Source organism: Malurus melanocephalus, unplaced genomic scaffold (genome assembly GCF_030028575.1).
Source record: "Malurus melanocephalus ecotype Western Australia unplaced genomic scaffold, MMel_1.1 scaffold_118, whole genome shotgun sequence".
NCBI lineage: Eukaryota > Metazoa > Chordata > Aves > Passeriformes > Maluridae > Malurus > Malurus melanocephalus.
The window spans coordinates 486872-505196 of NW_026623350.1; the positions used below are offsets into that span (position 1 = coordinate 486872).

The 18325-nt window shown below is 40.8% G+C and overlaps 1 protein-coding gene across 7 annotated transcripts in view; it reads left to right on the forward strand.

The window, feature by feature from the left end:
- The first annotated feature begins 11596 nt into the window (after positions 1 to 11596).
- The window catches only part of KIF21A (kinesin family member 21A), an 86126-nt gene continuing 79397 nt past the window's right edge, over positions 11597 to 18325 (forward strand). For 5 of the 7 annotated variants that reach the window (XM_057370049.1, XM_057370053.1, XM_057370050.1 and 2 more), the window contains exon 1: positions 11598 to 11827. In XM_057370049.1, coding sequence (XP_057226032.1) covers positions 11784 to 11827 — 44 coding nt within the window. In that variant the 5' untranslated portion in view covers positions 11598 to 11783. Of the gene's footprint in view, positions 11828 to 18325 lie in introns of all 7 variants that reach the window. The other 2 variants (XM_057370056.1, XM_057370052.1) reach the window with 2 other exon arrangements.

Genomic DNA, 18325 nt, shown 5'->3' on the forward strand with positions numbered 1-18325 from the left:
CTGAAAACACAGAACACCGTAACTRGGAACAAATACACAGTCTGGGAAAAAATCTTTGGTCTGTAACATTTTTTAAATAGATGCAATTTGTTTGCTCCTGCAAAAGCTATCATCACAGCACAGCTGGACTCTGGCTTCTTGCTCACAACTAGCCTCACCSTTGCCAAACTTTCCTGACAGAGGGCATGCTGTCAGGGTGTGGGAAAAGAAAGAGGTCCCTAGGGAATAACCAACTCTCCCAAGTTGGCATTAACACAGGTATATTTTTTTTTCCTTCCCTAGACCCTCTGGAGCAAACAGGGGAAGGAGGCATGAACTGTTGCCAGGCACAGTGGAGCAGGGTGTCCTTGCACTGGTGTAAAGGGAGTCCAGCACCACTGAGTTTGAAGAGTTCCTGACCTCTGCTTCCTTCTAAAGGAAAAACCACGGTGCCAGACTATGGAGGGCAGAGCAGCATCCTTGGTGACCACAGGGATCCTACCTTCTACTTGGGTGTCATTAATGCATGGCTACAAACTCTCCTTGCATGGGGCCATAAATCTGAACTTTCTGCAATTGCCAGAGTCTCTTACTGCTCCTGGGTCACTCATAGCAAAGTGTAATTTTGCTTTGAATTGCTGAGTTTGGTTTAATTTCTCAGGAGTTTGTTTGCTTCCTGAGGAGAAAAAGCATGAACTCATAACTCTCCCAGTTAGAAGTACACAGGCTATTTAATTCACTGTAGTTGCAATACCATATTTTTAACAATTAGTTCCTGCTAATTAGYTAATTACATTGTTAGTAGTGTAACTATGAATAGATGTTGAGTTCTATTGCTGAGTGTGGTGACAGAATTAAACCCATGTGCAATGAGATAACACTCCCACAGACTCTCCCATGCTCCCCACGGTTGTTACTACCAACAAAAAATGCAAAAACAATGCCAGCTCTTTCATAAGTACTATATATGTTTGTTTTTATATACATCCACACACACACATAAGAAAAATTCTGCTGTCTTCTCTTGGTAAAGGACATAAATGGGTAAGAATAAATCAAGATCATATGCACTAAAAAAAACCCCCCACAAAACAGCGTAACATTCCTATCAAGAAAAACATCCAGACGAATCATCTGATAGTTTAGAAATTAAGATAAGAAATGGCCATTAGTGGGTGGCAATATTTGCAGCAGTGAAGCTATAGACACAATATGGCAGAAAGAGGTGCAGGTAACCCAGAGCATTTCTTTTCAGGTGAACACTACACTTSATGAAGTTTGCCGGATAGGTAAAAAAGAAGGATTATAAAGGACAGAAATAAAAACTCTATGGACTAAACTATGTTTTGCAAATTAGAGAATATGGAAGGAATTTGAATAATTGAATTTCATCATCTTTCCATTAAAATGGTGATGAATGCTGAATAATTTCAAGGGAAGAAGAAATAATTCCATTATTAGAGAAATTTAGTCTGGTCACGGTGGCATGGTGCCACTAAATATCACAAATTTAAATGGGGTAAGGCRTTTGAATGGCATTTTACTATAGACATCTAGATGTAAATTAACCCACATAACAAATGCTACATGTATCTTCAAGTCTGGAGCTATTGAAATAATACTTAACAATAACTGGTGAAGAATCATTCTAAGTTGATTTACCTGCTTCTTGTGATCTTTTGAAATTTTAATTATATTATGACAGAAAACTCAGTGCTGTGATACAAAGTGGGAGGCTTTGAAGACCAAAAATAAGAACACTAACATAATGTCTATTGATAATCAGAAAAAAACAAAGCCAACAATAATAGATTTGGACTATAAATGCTGAAAAAAATAATTGAGGTTACATATGATCTATCATCATGATAATGAAGGCAACTCTTACGTAAAACAAAGGKTTTTTTTCTGAACATCTCCTGGATATTTTAAATAAAAACATGCAAATAAACCCCAATCAAACAGGAAAAAACACAACAGGCAAACAAACAAAAAATGTACAGCTTTCACATTTGTAAGAGGAGCTTGAAAATTTGAYRTGAGTGCAGCATCAGATTGTAAATKCAATGAATCGTTGTCTTCRTAAGTGCAAGCATTAGAAGACTGGTCTTCTGGTTTCTTAAGCCTGTCCCTTATGATTAATTTTCACTTCAGTGAAAGCAGAGGGACTTATCTGTGGAGCCCACAACTCCATTGGATGAGTAAGAGTAGCAGAATCTGGCCCKAATGAATCAGACAAATAACCACAATTATCTTAACTAGGTGCCTGGGGCATTACCTTAGTGTGCACAAAACTCTGAGAGATGTTGAGCTCTTGATGAACCAGCTACTCTTATCAGGAGCCGGGATACTCCTTGATGCTAAGGATTAAATCCTCTCTGGATGGGTAAACTGCAGAAAAACATTAAAATCAAGATATCCAGAAGATAAGRATGTATGGAGACACCTCAGCATCAAAAAATAGCACTTAGCACTAGGTGGTGCTCTTTTCTCTACTATATTACTATTCAATGCTTGTGGGAGGCATTGTTTTCATAACACTGCTGCATTTGCTACAGGAGGACTTCACTCGAACAGAAAACTAGAAAGAAAAAGCATAAAGCAAACGRGAATTCTTTCTTGTGCTGATTTGTCATTGTCCACAGGCCCAGAGATGCAAATAAGGTCACGGTATATTTCTGAGTGGACGCTGCTGTTGCTCCTGGCACTGTTTTGCCAGTGGTATTTTCAGTGTCCTAGCAGTGAGGGACTTCTAACTTTCCTAAAGAGGTTTTCTTGGATATGTACATAGACCATTGTAATTAACTTTATTCCTGAGATTCTCCATGTTCCCTATACTTCTGTATTCTCAATCACAGCCTGTGCTCCTCTGTAAGCCTTTCTTTGCTCATTCCCTCCAGGTATTTCTGTTCTTTAGTTATATCCTCTGTGGCTATTATGTAACAAGGAATACACACACACACACACACACACACACACACACACACACACACATAGACAGTTAATTTAAGTCTTTTCCTTTGTACCAGTCTATCACATATGCAGGTCTTCCCCATTAATCCTATCTTTCTATAAACAGCCTAAATTTTATCAATGCTTTGATTAGCTGAGTCTCAGAAGAAGAGTATTTGCTAAGATACACTTTTTCCATGAAAAGCCAGACAATGAGATAATAACTTCAATAGTTATGCAAATACCTAGAAGAATCTCTTAATACAGGATGACTCAATGATAATAAGTCATAAATGAAATACAGGGGACAAACAGGYGAAGATCGTCTTTCATTTTACAGGGAAAACAAAACAAAAAAAAAAAAAGATTTCACTATTACCATACAGGAAGAACATATTAGATGGTGGATAACAAATGCCAGCTCAGTGCTGGTCAAGCAGACAAACACAGCCTCAGGACTTGCAAAAGAAATGGGGAAAACAGAGAATATCCTTGTCCTAGGGTAAGAATCCATAATACAGCTTAATATTAACTATCATTCCAGTCCAGTCTCCTGATTTCAGGCAGGAGATAACAGAGGTGGAGGAGTCCAGAAAAGGGCAATAGAAGTACTCAGAAATGGTATGAGCAAAATCAAATGGATTTAGAACCTTCAGCTGGGAAAAGAGACTGAAAAGTCATATCTAGTTTGACATTCACACTTCCTCTTAGTGGCTYCCCTGAAATAAAGGAGTATCTGTTTTTTATTCACTTTTTTGAGAGTGAGCCCCTTTGGTGCTATCCCAAACAATTATCAAATTGTTTGAGACATACAGAATTTTCTGTCTTTCCCCATAATTTTTCTGAGCCTCAGCGAATGGTTTGTCAAAGCCAGTTTCTTTTTGTTCTTTACAACTCCTTTTCAACTCCACCATGCTGGTTGCTGGCCTGCTTTGAGAGRAGCATCACTTAGGGCTTAACCCATCAGAGAATTAAGAAATGTTCTGCAGGTGCAGATACTGCCTGATGCCTGTGATTGCACTGGGGTAGCTGCAAGGTGCTAGCCCTCTGCCCTGGCTGAGCCACAGGTTTTGAAGGCCCCAGCAGAGACTGGAAAGTGCCCCACACTCCCAGCACAACATTAACAGAGATGGGGCAGGCAGATCCAGATGAGGGACAATGGGAGATGTTCTTCAGGGAGAGCACGTGTACCTGGCCCCTTCCTCTGGTCCAGTCTCCTAAACTCACAGACATTGGAATTGCCTGTTCCTTTTATTATCTGTAAATAGAGGCATTGTTCACAAATCTTSTCTAATCCCTTTTTATGCCTGCTAATAGCCTGCTTTCCCAACCTCCTGTGGCAATGAATTCCGGAAGTTCATTACCCGCTGTGCAAAGAAGCGCTCTTTCATTTCAGGAGCAACTGTATCCATGCTCCCAGTCYATAAATATAAATTTAAATAAAATTCAGCCTGTCACTGTTGTGAACATCATCCTTTGGCCTAAATATTTGCAAGTGATACACACACCATGAATGCTATGAAAATGAATTAAAATAAATATTAAGGCAAGCAAGGTTCAGTTTCTTGTGGTTTTCCAGTGGAAGGTAAGGAGTTGTTGTTTAAGCATGGCTACTACCTGGATAAGTGAATGCCTCTTCTCCATTTAAGTGTAAGCCAAGCCCAGAGATGGAAGCACATGCTTCCTCATGGGAAAGGGAGGTGAGACTTGGGGCTGCAGCTGCCATGGTACAGCACGTGGTCCTTCTGCAAACCTTGTTTGGGAACTTCTGCTTCTCACATCTCCCAGCTTGTTAGATCACCATTTCAACTAACGCTTTTTTTTCTCACGAGTCTGGGTGACAGTGCCAAGCTGGGCTGCACAYGCATAGAGTAAAGCAACCTGTGCCATGTTTAATTTACAGCTGTCATCCCTTAATTTATAAATTCCATGATGCTATCAAAATAAAGWCTCTCAGTTTTGTCTTGCAAGATCTATTCTTTACCCACCCAACCCTCTGTTATTCAGGTAACTTTCCACCCACTTGCTCTTCCTCAAGCTCCTATGTTGCCTGTGGCTTGTGGTCCAAGTATTGTTTAGGTAATTAGTCATGTCTGCACCCACCTTCCATCCTTCTTTTTTTGTTATTACTATTTATTGGTTTTCTTCTGGTAATGCCTAAGGATGCCAATTAGGAAACAGGACTTCACTGTGAAAAACTGTACAAGCTCTAAGCCAAGACCTCATCAAAGGGGTCTTAGGCACTCCATGGCTAGTGAACATGTAGAGAAGTGGGAGGGAGTCTGGAAGAACAGCACAGCAGAACAAGATGCTTACACAGTGTAATAATAGAACTGGCCAGCAACTCACCTCTGCTAGTAGTCATCAGCAGGTTCTGTAGGGAAACAGAAAATTTCCTGGAACTACTTTCATCTGGATATTTTACCAGAGATGTGGAACTTAACAGTGATTTCTTCTGGAATGTGCTAGGATTTGATGCTTGACATTTTAATATGTAATTTCTTTTTGATCTTATCCAGGGCAGATTGGCAAGGCTGCCCAGAGGATGCTGCCCAGAGGAGACTGCCCTGGAACTGCTAATGCTGTGCTCACTATACACATCCAGGACTCCCATCACTTGGTACCTTCCACAAGGCTGAACCAAAAATTGAAATCATGGTGGTGAAGAGGGAAGTGGGATGGACAGAGGATGAGGATACTATTAGGAAGGACATTATGAAAAATCCATCATGTTAGGTAACTGTATCCTTAAGGCAAAGTTTACATTGTGCAACTGTGACACATTCAAGTCTGAACAGCTGGTTTTGGTGAGAGGCAGCAGAAATTAATTTCCCGTGCAGCTTTTGTATTAATAATTCATCTCATTTAGGTGTGGTCTAATAGTGCTTGCACAGGCACAGGAGCCAGCCCTAACACTGTTTTTGACAACTGTGTCTTCTACAGGCATCGGCAATTCACATGTCCTCCCGGCCTCAATTTCTCCGTACAAGAAAGGCAAAGAGCTGTACAAGCTTTGGTTAAGATCTGTAGAACAGCTGGCTACTACCCTGCTACTACTCTGTCGTTTTTTGCAACATGAAGATAGCATAACATTCAGCTATCCTGATCATGTTGGGTTTATTTCAAGGCATCACTGAATCAGGCCCAAGGCCAGCTTTAGAAGCACAAGATTCTGACCCACAGGATTAAGTCCTTTGCAAAAAAACAACAGGACCTAGCTAATTTCAGGAAATATTTAACAACACAAAGACCCAATAAGGTCTTGTCCTCCTAAGACTTATTTTATTCTTCATACTGTGCTAGATTTTAATAGTATTACCATAAATGATTAAACTAAATTACATTATAGTAAAGGCTGCTTTCTGATCCTTTTTTCACCTCATCTCCATTATTTAGATTCTTCCTTTAGTACCTGAAGAGACTTCCAGTTGCTAGGGTGAACTTGCAAGATTTTACTGCAAAACAGGTGATCCCAGCTTTCAGTTAACCAACAAATCCTCAAAACACACTGATGTAAAAGGCATAGTCATTCTTAGTGATATCCAATGATTTGAGTCATGAGTCTGTTTAAGATCACAAAGGAGACATTTTCCCCAGAGTGTTGTTTTAGCCCTGTTCTTTTTCATGTATTTTCTTCTAATCTAGCAGTGCTGATTCAGTGGGGGTTCAGTGTGTGTATGTGTGCTACATGGGATATAAAACAATACGTGTGTTTATATCAAAATAGGTACCCTGATATGACCATCTTAGTGTAGACAGCAGTTATAGTTGTGCAAACTACAGCATTTGTTAGGACCAGAAGAAAGAGAAATAAGTATATGGGTAAAAGCATGATTTTGTCACATAACACAAGCACTCTGGGCTATCAGGAGCAGAGGAAAATGACACTGCTTTGTTATCAACAGTTAACATAGTCAAATTTTTGTGAGCAAAAAGTATTATTACATAATGAAATTCTTTCCTTCTTCATCAAGTGTAGTGGTTCTATTCCCATTGAATCCTCTGCTCAGCTCCAGCTATGATTCCTCTATCTTCTCTTCCTTTTAATTGTATTTGCTCCTGTACAGTTTATTCATTTTCTGGAAGGCAGATGGAAAACACTGACCTCCTTTCTTCTCACTTTAGAGGTACCTGATGCTGCTTTTCCTCTTCTGCTGATCAGCTCCAGAAATAACCTTACAGAGCCATTGCTTGGCTTTGATTCCAGAAATCCCTCTTCCTTCTCCACCCTGTCCTTTCTGGTTTCTCTACCTTCTTCTACCCACAGACATCTGTACTAAACCAGTCTGTTTCCTTTCCTTATCTGGTGTAATTCTGATTACATAAACATCATCTTGCACTCCTTTTTTCCTTCTCAACTTTGAGATTACTTCCCCCCATCCTGTCATGAACCAAGTGATAATTACCTCGAGCAGCTTACTTTCTTCTCCAGTTACTGGAAGCAAGGGCTCCCCTGTTGCATATTTTAGCCTGCCAGTTAAGAGTGGCTTAACACTTTTCTTTACTCATTTAACCAAAAGTCTTAATGAGTGATGGGAAGAAAATGGAAAGTATTTTAAATGGCTTTTATAAGCTTGACTACTTTCCAAGACCTGCAGTTTAAAATGTGAAGCCAGTCAGAGAAGAAAAAACTACTTCAAGAAAGTTCTTAAAAATCGAGATGTAACAGCTTTTAGAAGTTGTATTTTGTTTGTAGTGAAGACCTCTCAAAAGATGTCTGTAGAAAAGCCTAAGGTTCGTGTAAGCCCAAGGCATCAAACAGAAAATGCAAACAGAAGTTTCACTTTGCCAAGGAAAAAGCTGGAAGCACAGTATGCATTAATATTGAAGGGTTTAGTGTTTATTAGATAAAATRGAGTTGATTCATGTTGTTGCATGAATGTTGCTGGCATAATTTCCATCAGCAACAGCTCGCGAAACCCAGTTGCAGAGGGGTCCAGTTACCTTTCCTGTAYCTGAAGCTACTGAAATACAMRGAGTTATCAGGTCACACAGTTCATAGGTAGACACAGACAAGCAAAAAGMTATAGAAAAAATCTRTGGATGCTTATAAGTGCCAAAATAYACTCATTCAAATTAAATAATCAACAGGCCAAAGAAATAAGCAATTAACAAGTCAAATCTCTGATTAAATTGGCTTATTTAGTACTGGTAAATTATCAGAGTTAAAAAATTTGTAGTGAGGTCTCTTCCATTTTAAGTGGTCTATTTTAATTAGATAATTTCAAAACCAACTGGTAAAGCACAGGCACAACTGATACAMCTTGTCTGCAAATATACACATGTGAAAGCACATGGCTCTGACTGCTAAGTGGAATCTGCTTGGCTCATTCAGGTTGTGTGCAGCTCAGTGATTTTAGGCAGCTTCTGAGGCTTACAGGACCTCCATGGGCAGCCTGACCATCTGTGCAGGGTGTGCTGTGTGTGTGTCAGAGCAGTCACCCTTCCAAACACAGGTTTTTGTTTGGTTGCCCAGTGAATGAAGCTCATGGTGCTGAGTCATGTGGCAGGAGAATGGAGGCAGTGAAAGTGTGACAGCCGTCACCCGGGACAGCTGCCAGGGAGGGATGAGAAATATTCCCAGCAGCCCTTCTCTAAGAACCGAGCAGGGACCAGAGCTGTAAACTCCCTCTCTGCTCCCCACCCTTGCACTTTGTCCCCTTTCTGGAAACATTCCTCATCCCTCCCTGGTACCTGTGSTGGTGTAGCCATGAAAAGAGGGGACCTTTAGAAAAACCTCATTCATTAGCTGTGAGATTGGAAAAATCTGTAAATGTTATCATCTAGCTTATACAGGTTTAAATGAAGATAAACAAGACATTGGCAGTTCTTAGACAATTTAAAAAAGGGAAATATTGTGCCCTTATTTATTCAGGTTAATTCTTCAAGGAGATGAATAGGATGCTGGAAGGCAGAGGTGATCCACATTATAAGAAATGAAAAGCAGATTTGATTTAACTTTCCTAGTACAGCCAAGTTAACAGTACAGCACTCTGCCTATTTACATTAGAAAAGTTGGGAAAAACCAAAATAAAAGCTCATTTTGACAGAAGAGTTGTATGTTTTCTGGAAATGGGGAACACAGAACATTCTGCTGTTATAGAAAAAGCACCTATGTCTTTTTCCTGCTTTACAAKTGAATGGCAGTTTGCATGAAACTGGCAAGAAGCTAAATGCCACTTGCCATATAAATTTCAGAAGACTGGAATTGGAGTGAAACATCCAAGACAGAAAATATGTGGATAATGCAGTAGGACTGAAACAAACATAATTTAGAATAGAACAATTTTACTTCAACACCAAAATTGTTTAATATCAATGTGGATAACAAATCTTTGTCATTAAGGTCTGAAATCTGTGGATATCAACCTATTTATACACAGGACATTGAGCTCAGGAGGACTTCTGCCAGACTTTATAATCAGCTAACTTTTTCAATATGGAAGAGAGAGGGCTGGATGAAGTCTGAAGCTGAAGCAAATGTCTAAAGGCACACAAAGCCAGAAAATAAATCACCCTGGAAAGGTCTAGAGTATGATTCTGAGTCTGAGCATCCTGCAGCTGCTACTCCCTGCTGGGTTTTCATCAYAGCTCACATGGCAAACCAGAGACACTGACAGCAGGATTTTATAGGCATGGGCAATGTGATGTGGATGAGCTTTGCTGGACTGTGGCCCACCCAGCAAAAGRTTCTGTGTGAAACAAATGCAGGAAGATACTGCCAAGATAGAAATTTGGCTTGACTATGCCTATTCCATTAACATTGTAACTGTGCCAGCTGAAAAAATACACTGGATACTTTTGGATAAGAAATAATGACCTTTCTTTGTTTAAGTTTTAGTGTTAGCTAGATTTGTAAATCTGGTGTACATAAATTGTSAGAGCCTAATTACTCTATAAGATTTCACTCACTGTGGGTGGGTTGCAGGTGTTTTCACAGAGCTCAGTACAATACCCACAGATGTATGACAGTCACGAGTGTTCAGTCCCCTCTACCAGAAATGCCCTGAAYCATGAAACTCCTATCACTTTCCTTTTGAGGCTGTTTGGTATGAGTGCCAACACAATTCACCTGCAGGAGCTTTCTTTTTATCTGCTATCTTGCCCATTCCATAACATATTGTGGCAAAAGGAGAAACAAAGCATTTGGCCTATGGCATCAAATAGAGCATAATGAGCTGAGAAGCCCAGGGAAATATAGTCTTTGTTCTACCTGTACCAGATTCCCTYAGAGATTTCATACTGCAGTACCTGTGTCTCCATTTCTCTGCCTTTTGGGTAAATATTATCTCAGTTTACCTCAGCAATGTGGTATGTAGCTTAAATTTCCCATATTTTCAAATGCTGTTGGGAATTTGTATGATGTTGCTGTGTAATTCAGAAGAAAGAAGGGGATCATAATTTTGTATAGCAAATTCCAGGCAGTCCATTTCCTACAAACAATCAAATTTCTAAATAAGTAGAGAAAAATAGAGAAAATAACTAGGAGAAACATGCAGAGTAACAATAAGACAGTGAATTTCTGCTGAGAAGAAAGAATTTTTGAAAKATTCAGGGGTATGGCCAGAGGTCCCATCCTGCTTGGAGACCTCACCTGCCCATCTGTGACAGAAGCTGGGGCCTGGGCGTGAACAACCTTTACTATCAGAAGTGAAACAACTTGAACTGCAAGGTTTTTAGCATATCATTACAAATTCAAACCCGGGCCTATTCTGATGGAAAATCTTCCTTAGGAATGTGAATTGTTTTGGGCAAAATAATCAGGCTTCTTTCCTGGCAGGGATACTATTTGCATCAAAAATTAGTGTCATCCGCCCACTCAGTTTCCAACTAAAAGSCAGGCATTTCATTAGCGAAGTGAGAACAGTGATGCCTGGCTCGAGCAGCTACGGCAAACAAACCTGTCAGCACAGCCAGAAAGATGGGAGAGCTGTGTGCTCCCGTGGGCACGAGGTCGCGAAGACCACACAGCACCAGACGAGGAATGAAGACATCTCATTCCTGCCTGGGAAAGCAAAATAGTGCAAGAGCAGAGGAGCCAGGCCTGACAGGGGGATGARCCCCTCTTTCCCAGGAGAGAGGCATTGGAAGTTGTGTGCAGAGCCCTCGTGTGTTGTGTGTGCAAGAGCCGTGTGAGTTGATAGCGTGAGCAGAGAGTTGTGTGGGGACAAGCTCTGTGTGTGTGTTTGGAAAGGCAAGYGTGAGCAGCCTGTGTGCCCAATAACAGGTGTGTGTGGAGACATGGGCGTGTCAGGGTGTGAGGGCGTGCGTGTCTGTGTGTGAGAAGGGGGTATGTGGAGAGACGGGGGTGGGTGTGCGTGTGGAGAAGGGAGTGTGCGGAGAGATGGGTGTGCGGAGAGATGGGTGTGTGGGGGTGTGTGGGCATGTGTGGGGATGTGTGTGTGAAGGGGCTGTGTGTAGAGCAGGCAGTGTCTGTAAGCGTGCCGCTGTCGCGCCGAGTGCCCGCACAGCCYCCAGGCTCCCCGCGCTGGCGGCGGCCCGGGGCGGGGCCCTGACGCACTGCGGCTGCAGCGGGCGGACGCGCCGGACCCGGCGGGGCGGGGGCCGGTGACCGGGGCCGTGGCTCRGCCCGCCGGTGCTGACTGACAGCGCTCCCCGCCCAGGCGCTGGAAGGGCTGGGCCGGAGCGGGGCGGGAGGAGGAGGAGCGCTGCGAACCGCCCTGCACTGCCGCGGCTCCTACCTATTCATTCAGTCACCTAAAATGGCTGGAGAGMGGAGGTGGCGGAGCCGGAGGAGGAGGTGAGGGGGGAGCCGCAGCAGTGCCCCCACCTCCTCCGCGGCCCGGCGGAGCTCCTGGCAAGGCTCGCGGCCGCCCCTCGCCCGCGGCACYATGTCGGCCGGCCCGGACGAGAGCTCGGTGCGGGTGGCGGTCAGGTAAGCGGCGGCGGCGGCTCCTGGGCAGCGGTGCGGGCGGCGGGGCCGCGGTGTGTCCAGCGCGGAGCGGCCGTGCGCGCTGCCCACCCGCGCAGGGACAGCAGCGAGGCACATGTTCCCGGCACAGCCAGCGCCGCCTCGCCTCGGCGACTGCGGAGACTCTTTTTTTCCTCACAGCGGTAGAGAGCAGCCAAAGGAGAGGGGGAACCCCCCACCGATCTGAGATCTTTCTAAGTAATTTCTCTCTAAATTTGAGCAGTGACCCTAAAAATACTCSGACTAATTATAGCCCGGTGCTGCGAGTGCTTACTCATGGAAGCAGAGCAGCCCCTGGACTGTAGCGATGCCGTTTGCATCACGGAGCTTTGCGAGAGTGGATCCTGGCACAGCTGATATTTTTAGAAGGATAAAGGCTTTTATCCCGCGGAGGCTGTGTCTAACCTCACATACCAGAGGGATGGACTCGCATAAGGCTGCTCACAGTATATAGGAATYAGGTGTGTGTAGAAGAAATAATTTTAAAACGTCAGTTAATTCAAATGTCCCTTTAATCAGACATAAAAATCTGCTGTTCATCAGTGAACTCTTGGCTCTTCTCGGCTTTCTGTGTGAAAATACTATTTTATTGTTCGAAGAGCTTCCAATTTAGCCCATGCATGCTTCAATTTTCAAGATGTCTTTACATGAGTGAAGCATGGGGACAAATACATGTGCGTGTTTGTTTGTGCCTGTTTATGTATATGTGTGTCAGTATTTGAGGATTGTCATGCTGTCTGTTTTGAATTTTTTATTTTAATGAAATTTCTTCATACTGACATATTTGGAGTATTACACCACGAGAAATCAGACTTTAGGGGAAGGTCTGTTTGTTTCAGTGGGTTCTTGGACAGTCTTTCATTAGAGAATTCAACCGTTGTTCAGGAAAACCAAGGGGGTGATCTTTGATGTTTGTTTTGGGTTGATTTTTTTTTTTTTTGTCTGAAGGATGCAGAAATAAGTGATGTTACTGGGTGCTGGTTTTGGCACTTGTAGGGGGAACAGTGCAATAACATTTTCAGTAAACAGAGCAGCTCCATCCCTTGGGTTGGATTTATGCTGCAGTTGTTCATTAAAGTCTGATTGCAGTAGCATTTTCTATGAGGAGAGGTGCTTCTGTGAGTGCTGTCTGTTGAAGCATTTTTCACATAATGTACAGGGAGGTATTATTCCAAAACATAATTAGGCTGTATTTTTAAAAGGGAAAATATGAGATAGGTGTGATCCTAAAAATAGGGYGTGTAACAGGTTTACAGACTGCTCTCTCATTTGAAGAAAATATTTAATATGTTCTGAGCCAAAAGAAATAGCGATGTAGAAGTTCATTTACAAATACCAAAGTTTGTTGTAGCTTGGAATTAAATAAAAAACCTACTGGTAGAAATATGTTCATAGTTGTAGGTGTATGATGAATAGATTAGGAGTAATATATAGCAAAGAATTTGTAGAAGTAAATGAAAGTCACCCAGCTGTAGGTCCTGACAGCAAATCCCTAATGTTATAAGTATATTTCGCAGTATAATTGTCTAATTAACATTTTGTGTCTGAGTGCAGTTCACTAATAATGAAGGATTGCATTTTTCCTCCTGTTTTTCTTCCTTTTGGCAAATTAAATATTCATGTACAAGATTTCCCCCTCCCTGTTTAGCAGTCATGAAAAAAAGCATGCACCAGTAAGCTCTTCATAGATGGTTTTCTTTTATTTCTGATTGTGTATTTTGTACAGTCCTATAATTCAACTKCTTTTGCAACTCACTGTGAATTGGTGCCATGCTGTACTGTGCATTATGAATATTATATTCTGTTTCCTTGTTGGATTTGTTCTTCAGCTCTTTTTGTCAACTTGAGCTTAGTTCAGCGATGATCTCCACTGTTGTGATGAATTAGTCGTTGTATTTTGTATATATGTTTCTGAACAAGGCTTGCTCTACAGCTGGACCAACTTTTAGTTTGTGATCCCTGTGGTTGCAAAATACTGCAAAGGCATGAATTTGCTTAGACTTTAAACATAGGTTGTAGAATAGACATCACTGAAATTGTTTAGCAAATTGTTTTTTTCCAGAACCTGGTTGTCTCACCTAATTGTATCCAACAGGAATGAAAAATACTTCATTCTTTCCAATTAGCACCAGCTTTAAGCTATCATCTTGTATGCTAATTGCTCCCCATTTTCTTCTGTGTAATAATGGGTTTGTGACTGATGAGCTAAATACTCCAGTTTAGTGAAGCATGAAAGCTGAAAATAGTTTGGCAGATAATGCAGTAACTCATGTTAAATTCCCCAATTAAGAAAACATTTTTCTCTAGTCACTCACCACTGAAAGACTTGTGGACTTAGTTTTGAGATCGTGCACAATTTCAGCAAAGAGCTTTGCTCTCTGTGTAACTTTGTGCAGTGTCTGGTTTCAGATAAAATTAGCGAGCCCCGATGGTAGAAAACAGTCATCCAATTAGAGAACTTTTTTTAAATGTGTAAAGCTATCCTTTTTCTAAGTGTGAAATTTCTGTCTTGCTTTTGTGTCTTTTCAACATATGAAAACTAAGTTGRCGGAAAGGTTGTGAAATGTCGTTCACATGATGGGCAACTGTTTCAAGTTCACCAAAGGATGTCGATTATAGTTTGTRATTCTTGTGTCTATTGCCACTTTAGTGGTGTCCACAGACAAAATACAATGTGCAGGCTTCTGGCATGTTGGGTAGATGAAGTTCTCACCTAAAATTTAGACCTCAGCAACCAGTGGTCTGTGTCTGTTACTGCACTTCAGTTGTTGTATGATGCGTGTAAGGGGCTGATGGGGTCACTGCGCTGCTCAGAAATGCTCTTACTTTTACCTTTTTATCAACCAGACCTGAGCTGGTTTGCAGGAATTGAAATGGCTCCACCAGTTAGTGCCTGTCCTTGCTCCATGTGGCTTGGAGCCATGCAGTTAAGATGTTCTAGCAGTGTTGATCTAAGAAGACAGGMAAGTTGGATTTCAATCCTTTGCATTTTTGGATACATGTTAAACAAAGGAACTTTTGGAGAACAATAATATTTTGATAGGTCTAACTAGAAGTCTTGCATGGAGGACTATATCTGATAAAGCATGGAAGGATGTCAGTTATGTCTTCTCTATAACAGGATCCAAATAACAATGTAGAACATTGAAGATGTCTGTCTCCTAGTCCTCCATAGGTGAAAAATGGCCTTGATCTGCTCTGAGTCAGTGGAGGCCCTGAATGTAGAGATGAGACGCTTCAGTGTTGATTTGTTAGAGATGCTTTATTAAAACAGAAGAAGTAACAACTCCAATAGGAGGAGATGAATAGCTGTAAATGCTGACCAGTAGTCAAGAGAAGATGGTCACTCTGACATGCTTGAGTGACACCTCAGGTGGAGTGGACAATAAAAGGACATGCAGCACCAGTTGGTGAAGCTGAAGGGCTTTGGCACTGGGCATGTTCATGTGAAAGATGGAGCCCAGTTGAAACTGTGTTAGTGGGCAGAACACAAAGAAACTTCAGGAGATTGTATTTTATMATCAGGCATGTTTAATATCAGTAAAGAACAGAGCAGTGAAAGTCTCCACTTTTTGTGATGCTAGGTATCTCCGTGTCTATCTGCCTTCTTCCCTGCTTTGGCAAGAGTACCTCACTGCTACTGCTTCACCTGCTGTAATTGACATCTGCTTTGTATTTCATCCTTCAAGTGACAAACAGGAGTGTTGCTACTCTTTTCCTTATGTGTGTAGAGAAGCTCTGGTATCTGGCCCCCCAGTTCTGCCTTGACTTGTCTAAAAAAATAGCCTTTTTATGGCCATTCTGGGCAATGTGTTGTGACACTGCTTCACAAAAGTGAAACGTTGATGTTTGCTGAGTATGGAAATTTTGTGCAAAATTTATTTGACCTGTAMACATTTTTAGTAACAAAAGAAGTAATAAGTGTAACTGATGAATTAAAACCGCCTAGCTTCTCTTTCTGGTTTTTCAAAAGGGAGATGAAGTATGCTGGAAAAACGCATTGATTACTAGTTCTGTGTAGTGGAGATCAGAGATTTTTACGATTAAAGCTTAGTCAGGATATTGCATCAGGATACAGTGTTGACTTTTGATTAGGCAAGTGGGATATGTTCATCCATTGTAATCTTAGCTTCCCACTGCAAAGCTTTGTTATTAAATGCTGGATTTCTTGTCATAGCCCCAACTCTTGAACTGTGTGATCCGTTGGATGTCTTGCATAGGTCTTACTTTGCTAGTTTCTGTGTGGATTTTTTTTTTCTCCCCATGTGGAATCTGCTGTTTGGTGTTGTCACGCCTCCCTCTACCTTTTAATCTTTTTGCATTCTTCTTTTTGCGCATTTTCTTTCTAAGCATTTACACTGAAATTGTTTTCCTCTGTACTATATCTAGCAACTGTTAGATACACAAGGAAGGAAGGAGCTGAGTGGAAGGAACCTGTCTTTTTTAGATGGTGTGTTTTGAAGCAATTTGATGGCAGCTGAGATTGATTTTCTTTCTTGGGCTGTTGTTCTGCAAACAGTTACATCTGTGTTTAAGCTTCCCACCATGAATAGATCCTCAAATGCCAGATGAATGGACGTGTATGCTGTGGTATATGTTATAAGCTCTGGAGGTACTTATTTCATGCTTCCCATACAATGCTAAGCATTCTTATAAATCATTCTGTAGCTGGATAAGCAATAGCAATAGACTACAGTGCTATCCATTGTTTCCTTAAAATGAACCAAACTTTTTATTTTAATAGACAGTAATTGCTACCCATCTGTAAACATGTGAAGCTGTAAAAGTGTTTTTTGGGAAAATATCTAAGTAACTGTGTTAATGAAGTCAGCAGTCTGTAAGTACACAAGAATGCTTTGCCTAGTAAATGAGAGATTATCAAAGCATTAAATAGCAAGGTGTTGGGAAAGAACTCTTCTGCACAAAGTCTGTTAATGGAAAGCTACAAAAGAGCTGCTGTTGCATATCTTTTTGTTAGTTTTGATGTTTTTCTTTGCTCCATGACTTAAACAAGCATTGCCTTGTCCTGCATTGAAACTTTACTCTGCCCTGTTGGTATGCTTTGCATTTTAGCTGAAAAAAGACACGGCACCATCTGTTGCTGAATTAATTCTGGTTTCATAATATCTGACTTGATCATCCGTTACTGATATTGCTTGGGGCAGGCTGAAATCCATGATCTTGCTTTCTAGGAAATAAACTTCCCTTTTCACCACTTGTGTTGTAAACACAAACTCATTTTTRAATGGAGGGGAAAGAAATCCTGCTTGGACCTTTCCCTTAATGCCATGTATTTCTTGGCAAAAGATGAACGTCTTGAATTTAGGAAGAAGAAAAAGCAATGAGTAGCTGGGCCGTCTGTTCATACTTGTGAATGAATTATATTTTTAATTTGTCACTTCTCAAAGTTATTAGAGGACTTAGGAGTTTGCTTTGAAAAACCATTGAGCTACTCACCAATTTCCATTTAATGGTGTTGTCTTTACTACTTATGATCTATGAAAAGTTAGGATTTATATTGTTGGCCTAGACATTCCTTTTTTACTAAACTCATGGCTTCACATTTTCAGGTTTACTCTGTGACTTCTGTAAATTCTTCTGTAGTAGTTGAATGAACCTGTTGCTTGGGATCAAGGAAACCCTGCTGCCTCCCTCTGCTTTTCCTTGATTTCCATGAAAGATTGTCCTTGCTGCTCACTCAGAGGCGGCTGTTGAAATTGTTGCATTCATGTTCTGTTGCCTGACTGCTGCTGGGGAAATAAAGCCATTTTAGGTTTTTATTTTATTTTATTTTATTTTATTTTATTTTATTTTATTTTATTTTATTTTATTTTATTTTATGGAAAATACAGCAGAATACTGAATATATGTGGTGGCCAGAGCAGAGAATTTTTGTTATGGTAATATTATTTCAATGTAAAACACTTTCAAGAAGTGTCATTTGACCTGGTAAACAAGAAAGTTTAATTAGAAATCAAACTAGATCTGAACAAGTCTAGCAAGAGTAACTACATGAGCTCTGTCTTTTTCTTGTGCTCTCTTTCTCTTCTCTTTAATAGTTTTAAGTCTTTGTTAATTTTCTTCCTTGTTTTGTTTTTTTTAATGCTCAGTGTTAATTTCCACTTTTCCCTAGAGAAATACATCTGCTCCAGTGTAAGGGTAGAAATGCTGCCTTATTTTTCAAAAATGGTCGTGTGTGATATGTTTATTATAGCAACTACATACAAATGGAGAATAGTGAAAAGATAAGGTTAGTGTCACAGTGAGTTTGATATGCAGAGAAGGAAAACATTAAAAATATATTTTAAAATGTGAAAATCTGCTGACTCAGAGCTTATGATTGATTAGCATAAAATATTATTTCCTGAATAGACTGAATGGAAATGAGGAGTGAGGAGCAAGTACCATCTGGTCCTTTATTCCAGTTAGTATCCTCAACAGATTTGGTAAAGTTGGCCACTG